Source organism: Protopterus annectens, chromosome 5.part0 (assembly GCF_019279795.1).
Source record: "Protopterus annectens isolate FY-2018-M chromosome 5.part0, PAN1.0, whole genome shotgun sequence".
NCBI classification, from domain to species: Eukaryota; Metazoa; Chordata; order Ceratodontiformes; family Protopteridae; genus Protopterus; species Protopterus annectens.
In genome coordinates, this window is record NC_056735.1 from 1,783,509,612 (window position 1) to 1,783,529,625 (window position 20,014).

Here is a 20,014-nt window from a genome sequence, read left to right on the forward strand (position 1 = left end):
GGCTCCGACAGGATCTATAGTATCGGTTCCGATGGCTCATTCCAGGAAGAGGTCGAGGTCTCCTTCCTTGGAGCCGATACTTTCGGCTCCGGCTTCACCTCTTCTTTCGGAACGGAGCCATCGGAGCCGATCTTCAAGGTCATCCAGATTGTCAGATCATGACCTAGAGAGAGTGGTCAGCAGATTACTTAAGTCACAGGTACTGGCCCAAATGTTACATAGTCCGTCTCAACAGACGACTGTTGGTCCACACCCCGTTACAATTCCTCCTTCAACTCTACCCCAGAGCTTGGAGTTGGGGTCTTTGGGAATGGTTACTGCTACGGCTGGAGGACGGATACCCCCTTCTGTTCCTTCAGCCTCTACTCTTATCTCCTCTTCGAGACCTTCCTTAGAGGGATTCGGTGGTCGGGCTTCCATGGTCTCCTCCGAGGGGGTGAGTGGCATCGGACCCTTGTCCGAGCCCGCTCTTCCCCTTGGAGCCTCGGCCTTGGTGAGCTCGGCTCCGACATCTGCCTCGGAGACTTCCCTTTCGGTGGTCCCTGGAGTTCCTAGTTCTTCGTGGCGGGTTCTGTCGGACCTGCCTGGGAGGGAGCATTGAGGTGATGAAGAGTGTGCTGGCCACTGGTATCAGTCAGCAGTCTGTTCCCGTAGCTCCTCCCTCTATAGTACCTGTTGACATCTCTGCCACTTCTCTTGCTACAGGACCCAGAGATCCTCCGCCTCAGGTTTCCCCATTGGGAATTTCCCCTCTTCCGAGGATTCTCCTGATGTTTGGAGATCCTCCTAGGAAGAGGACTTGTAAGAGGAAGCATGTAGACTCCCCGAGTCTGTCACTTGATACTGACTTTGATGAGTCAGAGGGATCCCTAGATCCCCTCTGAGGATGTCTCCTTCTCAGACATCCTAGAACTCCTGAAACAGAGGGAAACTGGCCCACCAACAATCCCTCTGAGGATGAGTCAGTATACCTAGAGGCGTTTGGATCTCGGCCCTCCACCTCCTGGGTGTCTCCGCCTTCGACCCCCTTATGCAGGTTATTGCAGGCGTGGGCAGCTCCTGACTCTGTAGAGCCAGTCCCTAGGAGGCCTTCAAAATTTATCACTGCCCGTGTGACAAGCAATTCCTCACTAAGGGTGTCCCGCTGATGCCATGGTGGTGGCTGCGGCCACCAAAAGGAACTTGCAGATCCTTCCGTGCCCGTCCATCCTCCTAATAAGGACTCTAGGACCATGGATAGGTGCGGTGGCGGATGTTTTCCTCAGCGACCTTTGCTATCGTTCGCTGAATTACCTATGTCACTTCACCAGACTCCAGAGGGATATCCTTAAGGAGCTGGGTGAAGTAGTTCAGGATCCTACAGCTGCAGGGGCTCAAGAAAAATTGCTTGCGGCTAGGAACCCTCAATTCCATTGCAAACTCCTCCATGCGGCTAATATCTTATGCTGCGGATGGGCGAGTAGAGCTGCAGGTACAGGTGTGGCTCTTAGGCGCCAAGCCTGGATGCGGCTATGTGATTTTCGCGGATCCCTTTAAGGCGTCCTTCACAAATTCTCCCTTTGATGGGTCAGCTTTGTTTGGCCCTCAGGTGAAGAAACCTTGACCAGGTGCGAGCAGGACGGCAAGACTCTTTCTGCTGTTGGAGTCCGTTTTCCACCCCTTCTAGACCTTATCCCAAAGGACAGAAAGGTGGGAAAATGTGGTTCCGTAAATCCCAAGGAGTCACGCCGGATTCACGTGGTCAGTTTACCCCTAGAGGCAGAGGGGTAACAACAACAGGCGCTCTAGAGGCAGAGGGGGTCCGAAAAACCAGGGAAACAGGGAGCCTCTCTGACAAGCCCTTTCAGCATCCCTGAGGTGTTGCCCGGCTGTCCCTCCTTGGAGGCAGTCGGGGAAGATTATCACTGTACCCAGAAGCCTGGCATTCCCTCACTCAAGACAGATGGGTACAGTCGATCATATCCAAGGGTTACATAATTCCTTTCGAGGAAAGTCCCTTCCCCTCAAGTTCCCTTCCAGATGTACCACCCGGTCTAAGGGAAATTGCAGAGTTAGAAGTCTCAAAACTACTGCAAAAAAGAGCCATTCAGCCAGTTACAATAGACCATTCAGAGCCCGGAATCTACTCAAGGTTCTTTTTGGTCCCCAAAAGACGGGAGACTGGAGACCAATATTGGATCTCAGCAGACTCAACAAGTCTGTCAGGAAGACAAGATTCGAATGGTCACTCTTCAGTCAATTCTGCCCTTCTTACAGAAGGACAACTGGATGTGCTCAATAGATCTTCAGGATGCGTACTATCACATCAAAATTCACAGACGCTCCAGGAGATTTCTTCGCTTTCGGCTGGGGTCCAGTCATTTCCAGTTCAGAGCCCTGCCCTTTGGTCTCACTACAGCCCCCAGAGTGTTCACCAAATGCATGGCAGTGGTCACGGCTCACCTGAGACGTCAAGGATTCCAGGTGTTTCCGTATCTCGACGACTGGCTCCTGTCAGCCACCACCAGGCATCAGCTTATACAAGCCAGGGATTACACAATAGACCTTTGTTCTCATTTGGGCATCTCAATAAACTTCGAAAAGTCATCCTTATCGCCCTGCCAGTCTATTACCTTCATAGGCAAACTTAAACACTGTTCGGATGTCAGCTACCCTTACAGATCAAAGAGTTTCAGACATTCAGAGTCATGTCAGGATCATTCTGGCCAACAAGAAAGTTCAGGCCAGAATGGTTCTAAAGGTATTAGGTCTCATGGCTGCGGCCATTACTCTTCTTCCCTGGCTCGATTCTACATGCCTTCTTCAGTGGATGCTGTTCACACAATGGTCATACCAGCAACTTCCAATGCGTCACCAGATACTGGTGACACAGACATGCAAGAGCATCTTGCTTGGTGGATTTTCCCCCCGGGGGAAAAACCCCCCCCCCCCTTCCCCCGGTTCCCACCAAAGGGGAGGGGGTTTAAAAGCAGGATGGTAGGCTAGGTTCGCAAGCAAAAGAGAAGGGGTAGAACTATGTAAATATGTGTGTGCAGTCTGATATAAGGCATCCTATATGTTGAGCTGGAGAAGCACCATTGCTGAAGACGTGAGTGATACCTACAATTTGGGATCACTGGCTATGCGTCCTCCATTGAAAAGTATGCCAGTGGTCTGACTTGGTATGGTCTCTGGTCAACCGCTGTTTGTCTAAACTCTCCAGTTGCTATGGAAGGTACCACATTTCCATTTTAACTGGATGTCACTCCCTACTCATACACAAGCAGACATTTTCCATGGTTGCAGGTTATATGTATATCAAAATATCTGCCTTCGTGTGACTGACACTGAAACCACAAGGCAACCTGTTCTTCCAAGGGTACATTACCAAGCAAGATTCCCTCCCTAGCTCTGTAAAGTTGAGTCTACAGAATCTTGATTGAAATTCCACTATTACACAGCTATATAGTAATGAGCAGGGCTGAACAAAATGGTAGTCTCACTATACACCGTGTTAATATGGATCAGCTAGTAAGGAGGTTATGCTAATGAAGCTCCATAGCTTCTCTGTTTCTGAATCCCCTGCTGTAGCTCATTGCAGTTCCCAGACACGCTGGCAGTAGCCACGCACGTCACAAGGCATGTAACAATTATACTCGTTCATATGATGAGCTTGGTTTGCCAAGATGGGAGGTTGGTATAATGCTGAAGATATTTACCTTAAAGACACAAGACACAAGGTGCAGGGTTTGAGTTTCACATGGGGTAATTGACTAGGCTTAACATGGCCCACAAGGGTAGTTAGCCAAGTGCTAGTCTATGAATGTGTGAACCTAAGAAAAATATTTTCTTGTCCTGCTGCAGAGGAACTTTGAGAAGCGTGATGGCCCTTTGTAGAAGTTGTATTCCTGGCATGAGAAGGCATAGGTAATGAAGGCGATGTACAGACATACACATTTTGAACTTTGCCACCAGTCTGAACTCCGTTATTGAATGTTGGTCTGAATGCCTTTCTACTGTGCTGGTTACCAAGCAGTGTTTACAAGCGAGTGTCCCACTGGGGTTTCTTCTGTTTCACTTAGTTTTTTGTGTTTATTGTGTTTGTCACCCAAGAAGGGAAAATGTCTGTGTGGTCAGATTCCTACATAAAGACCTTCCACTACAAGTTTCTCTTCTGTTTGGGTGCGTCCCACAACCATACGCAGTACTCTGTTTGTGCCTGATACCCTTTGTAGTCATCTCTCTTCCTTGTCCATCTACCTGGAGAACCATTGCCTTAAGTTGTTGACTCAAGGTGCTATGGTGGAATCCTCCCATCCCGAGGTCCAGCCATCTGCCAAAAAGGAGGCCAAAAAAGTTGGGTCTGATCTGACTACTATCCATTAGCACCCGGATGTCTCTGTCGAGGTTGGTGAAAGCCTAGAAATCTGTCTGGTGGCTGCTTTGGATCCTGTGCCATGACCCTGTAAGAGGCTGGCATGCATCCAGGTTGTCGCATGTCCTCAGAGGCTTTTAAAACATCTCTGCCTGATGCTGAGAGGGAACCTTGGCTGATTATTTTTGAAGGACATCGGGGGATTTGTTAGATCTTCGTTAGGGAAGGAGATTCCTACAACCATTATTGAGTCTCGCCAGGGGTCTGACCCTCTGAGGGTGTTTCGTGCGGACATCCAGCAAAAAAAGAGGAAAACAAAAAAGCAAAGCATATTTTCCCTATTAAAGATCTGTAACGTGAATAGCAGGATTTCAGTCCATGTCTTTTTGATGCTTTTACCTTGAAGCCTCCTCAGGGGTCTCTGTGCCTGCTTGCTCCCTTGTCTTCCACTCCACTCAAAAGACCTACTTAATTGGATTCCTCTGATGAGGACCTGGACTCGGTGGGGGGGGGGGGATCTTTGGTTTACTCTTCCCAAATCCACCCCACCCCTTAGACTGTGGTTCAGAGGAGGAGGACTCCATATGTCCAGGACCCCCCCCCCCGAGGAACTCTTTGGGGATAGTATTGCCAGTGTGATGGATTATTTTAAGCAGGGTTGTTCTCAAGTCTCTGAGATTCAGAAAAAGTTATGAGCTTCTGAAGATGGGAGTTTCCTAAGCCATCTGCTGTTCCTCCTGTTCTGGCTGCCCTCCTGCTCAGCCCCTGTATCTAAGAAGCCAGATAAGTTCTATAAAATGCTTGAGAAGTGCAAATTCCTTTATAAATGTCCTTCTGTTGACCCTTCTGTAGTGTCAGTCTCCTCCTCTAATAAGCCGTCCAAATCATTTCCCTCTACCAAGCCATTGCCTTCTGATAAGGATAGTAGGACTATGGAAAGGATGGACAAAAAAGTTTACACTGCTACAACTTTATCCTTTAGGTCCATCAGCTGACACAAATGCAGCTGATGCCCCTTCCAGGGCTGCTGTTTTTGATTCAGTTGAGATGTTATTCTTGGCTTCATCTTCAGTCTTTGCCTGATGACATTAAGGCCAAACTTTTGGATGCTTCCTTTGATGTTAAAAATCTTTTTGGGGTCTGCTGCAGCTGAACTTTCCAAGTCTCTTGAGGACAAGGGTAAAGTCTTACAGGAGCCAAAAGATATTTTTGTTTCTTCTGTTTCCAAATTTCAGAGGAATTACCCCTCTAGGTCTGCTTTGGTTTGTAGGTAATTACACTCGCCTCTAAGGGCAAGAACAGTTCTAGGTGCGCATGTCCTGCTAAGTCTACTCAGACTCCTACCTCCCAGAAACCGGCTTTCCAGGAAAAGCCAGGTTCCATTTGATAGTTTGCTTCCTTCTGCCCTTGGTTAAGTTCCCTTGTCCCTCCATCTATCTCTGTTTCTCCCACATTGGCTACAGATGACTTTGGACTCTTGGATTCTGTCCATTATCTGTCAGGGATATTTCATGGTTTGGAAATCCTGTTCTCCTTTTTCAGGTATCCCTCAACCTCATTGGGAACATCTGTCTTTTCCCGGAGGTTCTTCACTCTGTTTTGGCTCAGGGCACCATTCAGGCTGTTCCTGCTGCCCAGGTAAGGAGGGAATTTTGCTCAGAACATTTCTGATCCTAGGAAAAGGAGGTACTTGGAGAGCAATTCTGGATCTTTCCTGGCTGAACACATTTCTCCAGATTCCTTCCTTCCTTTTGGATGTTCTCTGCAGACATTATTTACTGTTATTTTACCTCAGCCTTCTGGTATCTCTGGATCTTAAGGATGTATACCCTCCCAACCCCATCCATCCTCTCAAGAAATGTTTGTTTCTGTCTCTCTCTATTTTCAGTTCTCTGATTTGCCCTTTGGCCTCTCTACTGCCCCAAGGGTGTTGACCAAATGCCTTGCTCCTGTCATTGCTTTTTGCAGGATCTGAGGAATTCATATCTTTATCTAGACAATCTGCTTATTCAAGCTGCCTCCCCTAACATTCTGATTCAGGATCTCAAGTTTACTACTTCCCTGTTACAGAATCTGGAGTTCACCATAAGCTTCCAGAAATCAATTTTGACACCTTCTCAGGATCTTATTTTCTTCTGCTGCAAACTTCAGACAGTTGCTACTCTAGCATTTCTGTCTGCCCCCCAAGGCGGACTCTAAATGCCTTTTTCTAATCCCTTCTTCCTATGTTCGCTGTCACACCAGAGAATTTCTCAGAGTTCATGGGTTAATGACTTCCACCCTTCCCCCTTCCCTTGCTTCCTTTCGCCACACTTCATATGAAGAAACTTCAGTGGTACCTAAAGTTAGTGTGGTTTCAACATTGCCACCCCTGCACTTCCAGTACCTTTTCTCGAGCACGAGCTTCAGTGGTGGATTCATCAACTTTGATTCAACCCAGGGGTCCCTTTTCAAGCTCCAGTTCCAACTCAGAGGCTCTTTACATACTCCTCAGATGGGAGGTAGGGTACCTCCTGTGGCCTTCTTGAAGTTTCAGGGTCTCTCTCCTCTTCATCAGAGGTCAGACCATATTAGTATAAAGGAGATGAGGGCTCTGCTTCTAGCTCTTCAGGCTTTTCATTCCCTGCTTCATCCCGGGCGCCTGAAAAGTTTTACAGACAACACCACAGTGCTGTATGTCAGCACACAGGGGAGCACAAAGCCCTATCTTCTTTGCAGACTATCTCTTCAGGTCTGGGATCTAGCTGCCCAGTATGAAGCAACTCTTCAGGCAGTTTACATTCTCTCAGAGCACAGTCTAGAGGCAGATTCCTTGAACAGGTCTAGCACACAAGCCGAGAAATGGATGCTTCATAGAGATGCGTTCCTCGACATTGTCCATCAGTGGTGTACTCCTCCAGTAGGTCCTTTTGCCTCCCGTCTCTACAGACAGCTTCCTCTTTTATGTTTGAGTTCCAAGTCCTCTGGCTTGGAAAGTGATTGCAGAGCCTTTTCTTTGAAAGGGGATATTTCTGTACTCCTTTCCTCCTCTTCCTCTGTTACCACAAGTCTTGCATAATATCTGGTAGGATTCTCCCAAAATCTTGCTGGTGAATCCCTTTTAGCCTAGACGATATGGGCTCCCCCTTATTATTTATTTGGCCAGGGGATATCACCACAAGTTACCTCACTGGGTGGATCTTTCTCACACAAGACAAGGGATCTCTTATCCATCTTCACTTGTCCACTCTTCAGCTGATGCTGTGGGTGATGGGGTTTTGATCCCTTTCAGGCACCTCTTTTCTGAGGGCTTGTTTCGGGTTCTGCAGGAGGCCAGGAAACCCACTATCATGAAATCATACATTTCCAAATGGAAGTGGTTTTCTGTCTGGTGCCTTTATCACGATCAGGATCCCCTGTCTATAGAAGTTCTTCTGGTTTTCTATTATTTGTCTGATCTGCTCCATGCTGGGATGGCATATTCTTCAGTTAAAACTCACCTGTAAACAATTTTTGCTTGTGTGCTCTTGACTGTCCCTCTGACCTCTAGATTTGAGGTCAAGCAATTTCTTAATGGTGCCCTTCGTATTAGGCCTCCCAGGAAGCCTATTCCACCTTACTGGGACTTAAATTTTGTATTTGAAAAATTGACTCAGACTCCTTTTAAGCCTGCTTCTTAGCTTCCTTACAACATTGTACTTGACAGTTCTTTTGGACATCCCTTCAGCCAGAAGAGTGTCTGAACTACAAGCTCTCATGGCTATTCCTCCTTTTTCATTTTCCACAGAGGCAGGGTGTCTTCTAGTACTAATCCTTCTTTTATGCCCACAGTGGTAAATGAGTTTTCCCTTAATCAGTCTAGTCAACTTACTGCCTTATTTCCTTCTCCACAGTCTGCCAATTGAGAAGGTTGGTCACACCTTGGATTTTCATATACACCTCAGGTGTTATTTGGCTAAAACTAAAGTTTTTTTTTTTTTTTTTTTTTTTTTTTAAATTTGAGCAAGTTTTTGTTTCTTTTCATCCCAGGAATTTGGATTTGGCTATTTCTAAGCAAAACCTCCTCCTGAATTTCTAAAGCAGTTTTGTTTTGTTTTGTTATTCTTATGGAAAATCTTTCCTTGTCAGTTAAGGCACATTCTTCTAGGACAGTTTCCTCCTCTGGTCCTTTCTTCAAAGGGTCTGGATACCAGTTCTATTCTTGAGGCTTGTTATTTGGTCCTCTATTCATACTTTCACTAAGCATTACAAGTTGGATATTATTTCCAGGGCAGATTTTTCTAGGGCTATCCTGCATGAGTTTGTAGAGGTCTGTTCTGTAGCTTCCTTCTCCCAGGCCTCCTCTGAGCTATTGTACTGTCTTACATAAAGAATACTGTAACAGCGATATGGAAGGACATAGTACAGTTCTGTAAAATCTTAGCATAACAGTAGATGTCTTTCTTTTCATTGTTGCACTATTTGTTCCCTCCTTCCGCCCCTTCTGTTCTAACACTTGCCTGTCCTTTTCTTGGCTGAGGGGCTTGTTGTCTTCCTCCTTTATCAGTTTCTGGGTGCACATGTTTTCCTAGTCCCTGTGGGAATTGTTTTCCTCCCGGGGCATTTTCAATTCTGAATGTATGCGTCCATACATCACCTTTATGCCCTACGCCTTGCTCAGGGAGCACATGTGACATACAGTGCCTATAAGAACTAAAACCTTTGTTACGTTAGCCTTGCCAGAAGATCCCTTAGGTAAACAATACTGCAATCATGAAGAGAGGGTGGGACCCGCTACTGTTTTTGTAAGATTTTACACTGCTGTACTTTTAACAAAGTTGGATGTCACAGAAGGTGGAAGCAATACTACCAACAGCCTGGTATGTGTGATGTTAGGCCCATCTATCCATCTACAATCCCTTTTTCCCATTTTTGCACATGAGGTTGAGGTGTCACTTCAACAATGGCAGTCATCGAGCCAATGTTCAAACTGCTGGGAGGCTAGCCCTGCTGCAGTTCTTCTGTACCACACGCACACACTCACTCACCTATGACCAATTTAGTGTGTCCAGTCCAGCTACTGTTTGTCTTTGGAATACGAGATGAAACCAGAGCACCCAGAGAAAACCCCATGGGGAGAACATGTAGATATCCATGCCGAGAAGTGAACCAGAGAACAACTGCTGGCAGGCAACAACACTACCTACTCAGTGAGTACACAGTTTAGTAACTCTTGCCACTTGTCAAATGTAGCCTCTGCTTTCTCCATGGGAGAAACTGTATTTCACTTACAGATGTGTAGCTTCTAAATGCATGTTTGAATCTGTAAACAACTTGCCACTATGACATGACCTAGCTGATCTCCCCTGACCTACCACACATCTGTATTTAACGAAAACAAATGTACCATCCAAGTCATACAAAATTTCTTGCCCTATTCAGTTCTGCCAACAAATAATTTGATTATTTAAACAAATCCTTGTGTTGGCTCATATTCTTGAAGTGAGTAGATTACACCTGGCCCCATAAATGCAAAGTGCTTCTTGAACCAAACATGTAAGCAGCCCAGATCCCAAACTCTGTGGGAAAAGCTACTTCTCTGAGACATTTCAGGTTTTAATATATTGCAAAACTCCACAGTGAACAACACAGGCTTGGGTGTTTTTTAGCTGTAACATACTGGGATCTACTGCCGACTTGGCCCCCTAGGAAATTGACCCAGGTAAGCTGTAAAAAATCAATAATAGTTCTGCCAGAACTTCCACATATGCCATGTAAAAATCAGGTCTTAGTCCATCCAGACTCGGGGCCATTCATGAACTTTAAAGACTTTAATGGCTTCTCTTATTTCTCTCAAGTATATAGTCTTGCTTATCATCAAATGGTAGCTGCTTCATACTAATGTCAGATTAGAAATTTTGACAGTCAAAATGGAAGCAGCCCTAGTCATCAAATGTGGATAACCATACTATGTTAAATAACTTATTTATCCTCTTCCTGCTGGTAGTAAACTCCCCGTCTGTGTCATAGAGTCCAGTCACAGCCAATTACCTAGCTCTTTACATTTTTTAGCCAATACTTTAGGTGATGTGAGACCCCTTGCCCTCCAGAATAGTTATACCTATCCCATCTAGCATGAATTTTTGCATTTCTAGAGCCCTGTGTTGGGCCTTGGTAATTTTAATCTGGACTCTACATCCCAAGTCAAGGTATTTTCATACCAATTGCTGAATTTTACAACTCAGCTGAGCTTTGTGGAGATTCTAACAAAAAAAAACTTTGAAGTTTTCCTAAAAAGGATCCAATCATCAGCTGTATGCCTACCCAGAGCTGCTCCTCCTTGCCAGCATACCTCTCAACCATACTGAATTCTTCAGTATTTGCCAGTTTTGAGGACAAAATAATGGGGTGCCACGAATTACCGAGTGGCCCCTTTAATTCACAATTCTTTTTTTGCTTTTTTTTTTTTTTTTGTATTACAACTTAAGTTTATGGCTGACGTCACCATGAATCACCAACCTACAGGGGCGTGCTTGACATCAGCTTCATTGGACTATGGCAGCTCTGCAGATTTAAGTTTCAGTCCGTCCAGCACCCACATGCTGCAGCCCATAGGTCAGGATGAGAAATGGGCACCCACCTCCCAGGTAAGAAAAAGAAAACAGGCCGCTCCATTCTAATTCAGATATGGATATCTGATACACTAGTTTACAGTCAGTGTTTGTGGTTCATTATTGGCAGTAGCTATTTTATTTAAGCAGAGTGGTTCGTTATTTCGTTACTGGCAGCAGCTCGCAGACACCATCTAGTGAAGCAGAGTGGTTTGTTACTGTGGCTGCTCCAGTTCATTATGGCAGCTATTTAGTGAAGCAGAGTGGTTCGTTATTGTGGCTGCTCTGGTTTGTGTATTAATCTGTTAAAGCAGACTCTCTGTTCATTATTGGCAACATTTTAAGAAGCAAAGTTCAAGAGCTCTTTTATTGTACCTGTTGAAGGTGGTGTGTGTATTAGTGTGTGTGTGTGTTATGCCCCAGGTAGGTATAACTGATGGTTACAGTTACTCAAACCCTGTACCTTAGGTGCAAGAGCCTAAAGTCTCTACCCATACCACCACCTCTTGGGGTTCATTGAGTTAAGTCCATAGTTTTACAGAATGTCTGGAGTGTACCTTTGTTCTGTTCCTCTTAAAATTTGCATTTTTTCTGACAAATCAGTGAGAACTGAATTCACTAAATAATGATAGCCACTTAAGTTTGTCTTCCTGTTTTTCAGGAAAAGCATGGTAACACAAAATATTTTGTTCTAGTAACTTTTCTAAGATTATACAAGCAATGTTTAAAATGTGTCCCTGGTTTTGTCCCCCCCAAATAAATTTTGGCTTTTTCAGATTTATTGTGCTGCATAGTTCTTCAGGGAGAGAGAAGTTTAGTGCTGCCTGTGCTACTAACAACACAAACAGGCTTGGCATAACATGTAGAATACTTGCTTTTGATGCAGAAGGCTATGGGTTCTACTCCCACAGTATGGAGATGGATTACTGATATTGTACTTTTAAAATGGGTGGATGCTGCAGTCCTGAGAATGTCCTCTTTGGCAGAGATACCTAGTAAATATGAACCGGTTATCAGTTTGCCATTCATTCCCTATTGCAATATTCCTAGCTTATTATTAATTTTTTTTAATGTAACGTAGGCAATTTATTCCTCAAGGGCAACAGGCACTTTGTAGAAGAAACGAAATATAAAGTTGTTTGCTAACAGCAACCTCTTCATTAGTTACAGATCTCTTTAGTGTGGAATTATTTAGATAACTTTTACTTCTGCAGAGATTGTGCATATTTATTGACACTGGTGGAATGTAGAAGTTTGAGTAGACTTTTATGATGGAAATGTGAATTGGACAATGTTGTCATTATTGGTTCATGGATTTTTGTTTCATTGCTTACTGGAAAAATGGTCAAAACAATAAATTGAAAATGCGCTCTAACAAGTGTGCTGTATTATACAAGGAATATAATTTAATACAATCAGGAAGGTGTATCAAAGAACACAGTTATGTTTCATGTGGAAGGGGACTTTGATTTGAAAACAGCCCAAAGGTTATTTTTATCCGCCACTGGCCAGATGCATTTTACTTGAATGATTAGTTTCAATGCTATTTCATTGAATGTGAGTTTTAAGGGCAAAGAAGTTTTAATTCTAAGTCTATTTTCATTGTGAGACTGTATTGCTTTGTTTAGCAGATGTCTATTAGTGTTTGTGCTATAAAATAACATTTTTATATGGAATCCAAATGATCATTGTAGAAGTAAAGCAGTGTGCACATTACAGTGTTTATGGTAAATGGGGCGAAATAGCCAAGTAATGGGACATTACAATGACTGGGGGGGGGCTGTGTATGGGGGGGCATTCAACCATGATTTTGTAAGGGGGGACAGGAGGCAAACTCACACAGCCCCAGATGGCACAGACTGTACCTAAGCTACTGATCAGTAGGCCATGGAGAATGACTTTTGCAGGTGCTGGCAAACTATAATATTCGTTTGCTAAGATTAGAATATTGTCTACCATTAAATGCCCTACTTTTACCACAAAACCCACATACTGCAAATCACCAAAAACAAAATCCTAAGGTTCATCATCTTCTCCATTCCCAGTGAATATCATTGCTACAGATTTAAAAAACAAAGTTACCATTTACTACAGGGTCTGGAGCCATATTTTGGTTGTCTGTTCTTCAGTTTGCGTTTGAAAGTTGGTATCCCACAATTCCATTGGAGTGGGCAAGGCTACATAATTATGTATGTACATTTTGTTAATCTACGTACAGATTTGTACATATTTTTCATGGGCCTTTGTCCAGAGTTTTGATGTTTCTATGTTGAACGGTATGGTTCCCTTGTTGCACATGATCCAAAGGGATCACTAATACCTTCCTCGATTGATTAGGAAGTTGAAAGCTCCTGTTTTGAAAGTGGGATAAATGTGGTCTACTCTGGTAGCATGGAGGCTGCTGGCTATCAAGGTGCGGTGACAACTGTTTGGATGCCTTAATAAATTGGAGTGTCTTCTGGCACAGCTTGTGAAGTCTTATGATCATCAGTCTTCACCTATCAGACTACCAGAGGAGCAGCCTGCCTTTGACAATGGCCACTCAGGCAAGTGATGCCTGGGTTTTGTTGCTGTGCACTGGTATTTAACCATGAGAGGACCCTAACATATCCCTGTCCAGGTGTTATCCTTTATGTGTAATTCACCATTCCTTGTTCATTTTCCGATCTTCCTCATCACCAGATGTCCACTCTTTGTAGGTCTTTGTCCAGCCACTGTCCTCCCTAGCATGTGCGTGTCTATGCCCCAAGTTTGTCTGAATGTTTTACATTTATCTGTCCCTGCTACTAGCTCTACTCCATGTATTCTGCTCAGTTTTTTTCCTCTCTAGCTTTACAGCTACCCTTATTTTGTGTTTATGAAAAGAGGGTCTCTCTCCCCCTGAAAAATGCCCCTTCTTTTCCATACTTCCATATGATTACCCTTGTGTGTTTCCTTCTAATTGCTGTTCTCCTGATTCTGGTTTTCCTATCTGCCCCATTCCTCCCATTTTTATGATGAATAGGCACTTTGTTGTACAAACGCACTGTGGTCTATCTGAGGGCTGCTATGCTGCCATTCTTGTGCAGATGCAAATGTTCATCGTGTTTCACTGTTGCAGTCATTACACTTGGGTTATTCTGCTGGCAGGCGACCCGTAGTCAGCCTGAGTTCCAAAGTCTTGGTCCGGCATCGGTTGCTGTTGCCTCTTCACTGACGTCAGTGCGTCAGGAATATAAAAGTTGCAACCGACACCATTTTCTTCAGTCTTTCTTGCCGCGCTGTGCCCGAAGCATAAGCAGTTTGCAAGTGCTGGTCGGCCGACTCCTGAGATTTTCAAAATTGAATTTCAGAACCGAAGTCTTCAATAAAGCTAAGTACCCCATTGGGGAAAGTTTTTCTTGCTCCAGACCGATGTCAGTAAAAGTTAATAATTGTATTTCTTGTGGGAAGCAAATATCTCATAAGGACTTCCACTCTTACTGCATTCCTTGCCTAGGCCTTGATCACAACGTCACTAGTTGTCGGTTTTGTGCTAGATTTAATAAACACACTATTAAACGTCTGTTTGATTTTACTTTACATTATTTTGGAGCGAAGATTTAATTACATAATGCTGTCGGAACAACCGACGACCGGAATGTGTAAAAAAACGCAAAGACAAAGAAAAAGACAGGCATCCGAGGTCCAAAACCAACGATGAAGTCTCTTCTAGGCCAGTCGCCGGTTTGCCGGTTCTCAGTGAGGCGCTTTCGCAGCCCCTGACACCCGCTACTTCAGAGCCACAGGCCACAACCGACAGCCACGTGGAGACACCGAGGCCTGTGGAAGGTATTGGGCCTACGGAAATTATACCCTCAGATGGGTCCGGAGCTGCTGAGCAGGCACCGGCTTCTGAGGGTGTTGTCAGACCTTCACAGCTTACATTTAAAGCTACTACAGCAGCAAAGGCAAAGTCAGAAACACCATTAAAGACAAAGAAACAAGTGCAGCATTCTCCAGAACAGTCATCCATGCCTAAGAAACAGATGCTTAAAATGGCCGAAGACCTTATTACTTTAATCAGGGGCTCCCATCCCCCTCCCGAAAAAAGGCCTAGGCAAGACACTGATTATGATTCCTCTGATCAGGTTTCCATTTCTTCTGATTCTTCTACTGACCAGGGCTATTCTCTGCCTCCCTGTGAGGACTCTGATGCTGAAGAGTCCATTCCTTCAGCCTCACCGCCTGAGGATTACTCTTTTGGGGAGACCCTGCACACCATGAGGGAGCATTTCCATTGGGAGAGCCAGGATTACTCAGAATCCAAGAAAAGGCTCAGAGATTTCCTTCTATTGCCTCAGCACAGGCCCTTGGCTATCCCCCCCTGTGCTTGATATTGTTGTTGATGTTTTTTCTGAATCCAGTCTGTCTCCAGATTCTTTAACCCCCTGCACCAGTAAAGCCAGACAGGTACTACAGGGTCCCTGACTCTCATAAATTTCTTTACAAAAACCCCGCTGCAGACCCAGAAACTATTTACCAGGGTCCAAAAGGGGTTAAAGCTTCCACTGCCAAAAATCCTGTCCCCTCAGATAGGGATTCCAGAGCTCTGGACAGATGGGGGAAAAAAGTTTACACTTCTGCTACTTTAGCTGTAAGAGCTTTAAACTGACAGTTTCACATGCTTAAATACCAGCAGTATCTCATGTCATTGTTAAAGCAGAAAATGGTTACAAATATAGAAGGTCCTGACTGTAAAGAAATGCAGAATTTATTGCATGCAGTTGAACAAGTGGGAAAGCATGCTCTGCAATGTGGTTTTGACTCATTAGAAGCTTTCTTTAGAGCCGCAGTTACAGGCTCAGTTATTCGAAGACGTGCTTGGTTGAAAGAACAAAGTTTACCTGACCATGTTAAAATGAAATTATTGGATGCTCCACTACAGCATGATACTTTGTTTGGTGTTAAGGCAGAAGAGGTTTTAAAGAAAATGGAGGATAAAGCAAAGGCAATGCAAACTGTGAAAGATTTCTTACAGGTTCAGCCACCTAGATTTAGCAGGAAATGACCTTCAAAAAATTGGTCCTTTCCAGTGTCAGACAGGCCACACAGAGGCAGATACAGACACCCAAGAGGCAGATCTCAGCCCCAAGGCTCCTACAGACCTAAAAAATGGGGTGCTTTAGCTCCCAAAGGAGGAGAAGACAAATCACAACCTTATAGGAAACAGTCACAATGACTTCCCTCTGCAAATGCCAAGCTCTTAACAGTTGACAGCACCCTAGGGGGAAAGCTAGCACTTTTCTCAAAAAATTGGCACATGATTACCCAAGACCAATGGGTGTTGAATATAGTTTCTCAAGGGTACAGGTTCCACTTCCACACGCTTCCAAAACCAAAAGCTATGCCAAACCTGCCACTAAACCAATGAGCGGAGGCACAAAAACAGATTGCAGCTCTTATGGATATGGGAGCTATTCAGAATGTTCCACAAGAAGAACAGGGCCAAGGATTTTACTCACAACTTTTCCTAGTACCCAGAAAGGACAAAGCATGGAGACCAATACTGGACCTGTCAATCCTAAATACTTTCCTGGATGTTCCAAAATTCAAAATGTTAGCACTACAACAACTCTTGCCCGTGCTGGGCAAAGAGGCTTAGCTAGTTACTTTGGATCTCAAGGAGGCATACCTGCATGTCCCAATCAGACAGTCGTGCAGAAGATCCCTCAGATTTATAGCAGGCTCAATGCATTATCAATTCTCTGCACTGCCCTTTGGCTTGTCTACTGCACCCAGGGTCTTCACAAAATGCCTGGTACCAGTAATTGCATTTTGCAGACAAAAAGGAATTCAAATATATCCCTACTTGGATGACTGCCTTATTCAAGCAGAGAGCAAGGACATTCTTCTAAAGCACCTGGAGTTTGTAAAAAGATTACTAATTTGCCTAGGGTACGCAGTAAACGAAAATAAATCAAAACTAGTGCCCTCTCAAGAGATAATATTCCTGGATGCAAGCTTAAATACAACTACCCAGATGGCTTATCTCATGCCAGACAAAGGCAACTAACTCATTACTTTCAAATGATGGCAACAAAGACCCAGCTCCCTGCAAGAAAAATTCTGCAGGCCCTGGGTTTCATGGCATCTTGCATTCTACTAATTCCATATGCCAAACTGCATATGAGGAAACTACAATGGTATCTAAAAAGTGTTTGGACTCAGCATTGTCACAGCCTAGAGACAATCATAACCTTGATTCCCTGCCTGCAGCAGGAGTTTCAATGGTGGTCCCAGGCCTTTCACCACAACAAGGGACAGCCTTTTATCTTACCTAAAGCCAGGCAGACAATAACAATGGATGCATCGGATTACGCCTGGGGAGCACATATGGCAGGAAATTGTATTCAGGACACGTGGCCCAAGGAACAAATGCATCTTCACAGCAATCAAAAAGAGATGCTAGCTGTACAGACTGCCCTGACAGCCTTCAAGGACCTAATACATCCAGGACAATTATTAATAAAGACGGACAATACCACAGTTATGTGGTACATAAGCAAGGGGGCACACATTCCTACCCCCTATGCAGACAAGCCATGACTTTGTGGAACACAGCACTGACTTACCAGGTGCATCTGCAAGCACAATTCCTGCCAGGAACAAAAAATACACTGGCAGATGAACTAAGCAGAAATCTCATGGATCCTCACGAATGGAAGCCAAATACAGAAGTGTTTAACATGATAACAAGGGAACCGGGACGCCCAGACATAGATATATTTGCCTCCCCTCACAATTGCCAATTACAGAAATTTTGCACAAGGACTTATCACCCTCAAGCATGGAAAGTGGATGCTCTATCTTTCAACTGGAAAAACCTGACAAGTCTGTGCCTTCCCTCCGATGCCTCTTCTCACCAAGGTGCTTCTAAAAATCAGACGAGGGGCAAAAATTATCCTGATTGCACCAGACTGGCCACACCAGCACTGGTACCGAATCCTAAAGATTTTATCTCAACGCCCGCCTTGGCCTCTACCTCAAATCCCTCATCTTCTGACACAGCAAAACAATCAGATTCTGCACAGTCAACTCAGAACCTTAAACCTGGCAGCATGGCAGATAATGTAGCCACTCAGACTGCACCTCTCTCTAAAGCTGTTATGGATGTAATTTTGGAAGCCAGGAGACCCAGCACTAGGAAATCTTATGCGGAAAAATGGAAGAGATTCTGTGCTTGGAACCAGGCACAAGGGCTCGACCCATTGGTCCCTAATATGTCTCAGATTTTACAATACCTGACTGAGATGTTGGACAAAGGCCTATCTTTTTCTTCTATTAAAATCCATGCCTCTGCCATTTCATCTCATTACAATACGGATCCTCCTATTTTTTCACATCCTCTACTACGATAGTACCTCAGAGGAGCAAAGAATATAAGACCCCCTAGGAGAGCAGCAGTACCTACTTGGGACCTCAATTTTGTTTTAGAAAAACTAACACTGCCTCCTTTTGAACCAGCCAGCACAGCTGATCTAAAATTCTTGTCATAGAAAACTGCTCTGCTCCTGGCAATAACTTCAGCAAGAAGAGTTTCAGAGTTACAGGCATTGATGGCTGTGGAACCTTTCACCAGGATAGGGTTTCTCTAAGGACGAACCCAACATTCATGCCAAAAGTGGTCTCCAATGTGGCCTTAAACCAAACTATTCATTTGCCTACTTTCTACCCAAATCCCCAGAACAAAGGGGAAAGACTTCTGCACTCTTTGGATATCCACAGGCAGCTACGATTTTACTTGGACAAAACAAAAGCTTTCAGAAAAACTGAAAAACTATTTGTAGCATATGCTGCAGGATCACAAAGAAAACCTATTACAAAGCAGACAATCTCCAAATGGATAGGATACTGCATCCGCTTCTGTTATGCACAACATGGCAAATCTGTGCCTAAGGGCATTAGACCTCATTCTACCAGAGCAGCAGCTACTTCAGCAGCTTTCCTCAGAGGGGTACCAACAAAAGACATATTACAAGCTGCAACCTGGAGCTCAGTGCACACTTTTACCAAGCACTACCACCTACCTCTCTACTCCAAATCCAGAGCAGGCTTTGCCACTGCAGTTCTGCAGGACTTGTTAGCCTCGCCATATCCAATCTAGACCCAGCCACCCTACCTCAGCTTTGGGATTACCCAAGTGTAATGACTCCAACCGTGAAACACTATGAACATAGTACAGCTGTGTACCTACCATAAATGTAGATGTTAGAGTGTATTCACTGTTGCAGTCCTGGTTACCCACCCACCATCCCCCTCTTTGCTGGGACTATTCTGTACTTCTCAACTCTATACAACCTATGTAGTGTATTTGCTTTTAGAAAAAGAAAATGTTTTTAGTGATATATGCATGGTTGTTTGGCATATTTTTATCTTTACAGCCTTCATATCTGGGGGCACCTGACATCTGGTGCAAGAAAAACTGAAGAAAATGGCGTTGGTTGCAACTTTTATACCCCTGGCGCACTGACGTCAGGGAAGAGGCGACAGCAACCGACGCCGGACCAAGACTTTGGAACTCGGGCCGACTATGGGTCGCCTGCCAGCAGGATAACCCAAGTGTAATGACTGCAACAGTGAATACACTCGAACATCTACATTTATGGTAGGTATACAACTGTACTTTTTGTGGTGCAACATTAATTGCACATTAACACTTTCATGGTGACTTCATTGGAATGTATGCAGTGTTTGTGACTTGCCTTAGTGTACTACTGCTGTAGCCATGGAGCAGCCTAGTGGATTCCTGATGCTTATTCAGTGCCTAATACATGTGCATGTATCTCTTCCCTAATACATGACTGATTATCTGTGCAGCTCTTCACACCCTGAAAATAATCTAGTGCTGCATGCCAGTATGAATCCCAGCCAGTTTTGTGTAGTTACTACAAATGATGGTATTTTGGGAAAAAAATAGAGTTTCATGTGTTAAGCATCACTAATGCTAGACTTCTTGTAAGCAATCTGCTGTTTAACATCTCTGAATACACTGTGAATCTTTATTAGGATTAAAATCCTATTTATATGCCATGGAAACAAGTTTTGATCTTGAAAAAAGCATGTAATGTAC

The 20,014-nt window shown here is 44.3% G+C and overlaps 1 protein-coding gene across 1 annotated transcript in view; it reads left to right on the plus strand.

Moving 5' to 3' along the window:
• LRCH1 (leucine rich repeats and calponin homology domain containing 1) overlaps nt 1–20,014 on the plus strand; it is a gene marked incomplete in the record, with an annotated part of 1,693,846 nt that overhangs the window by 827,603 nt on the left and 846,229 nt on the right. The window contains 1 exon segment of the mRNA XM_044072038.1: nt 5,897–5,992. Within this exon segment, the coding sequence (XP_043927973.1) occupies nt 5,897–5,992 (96 nt within the window).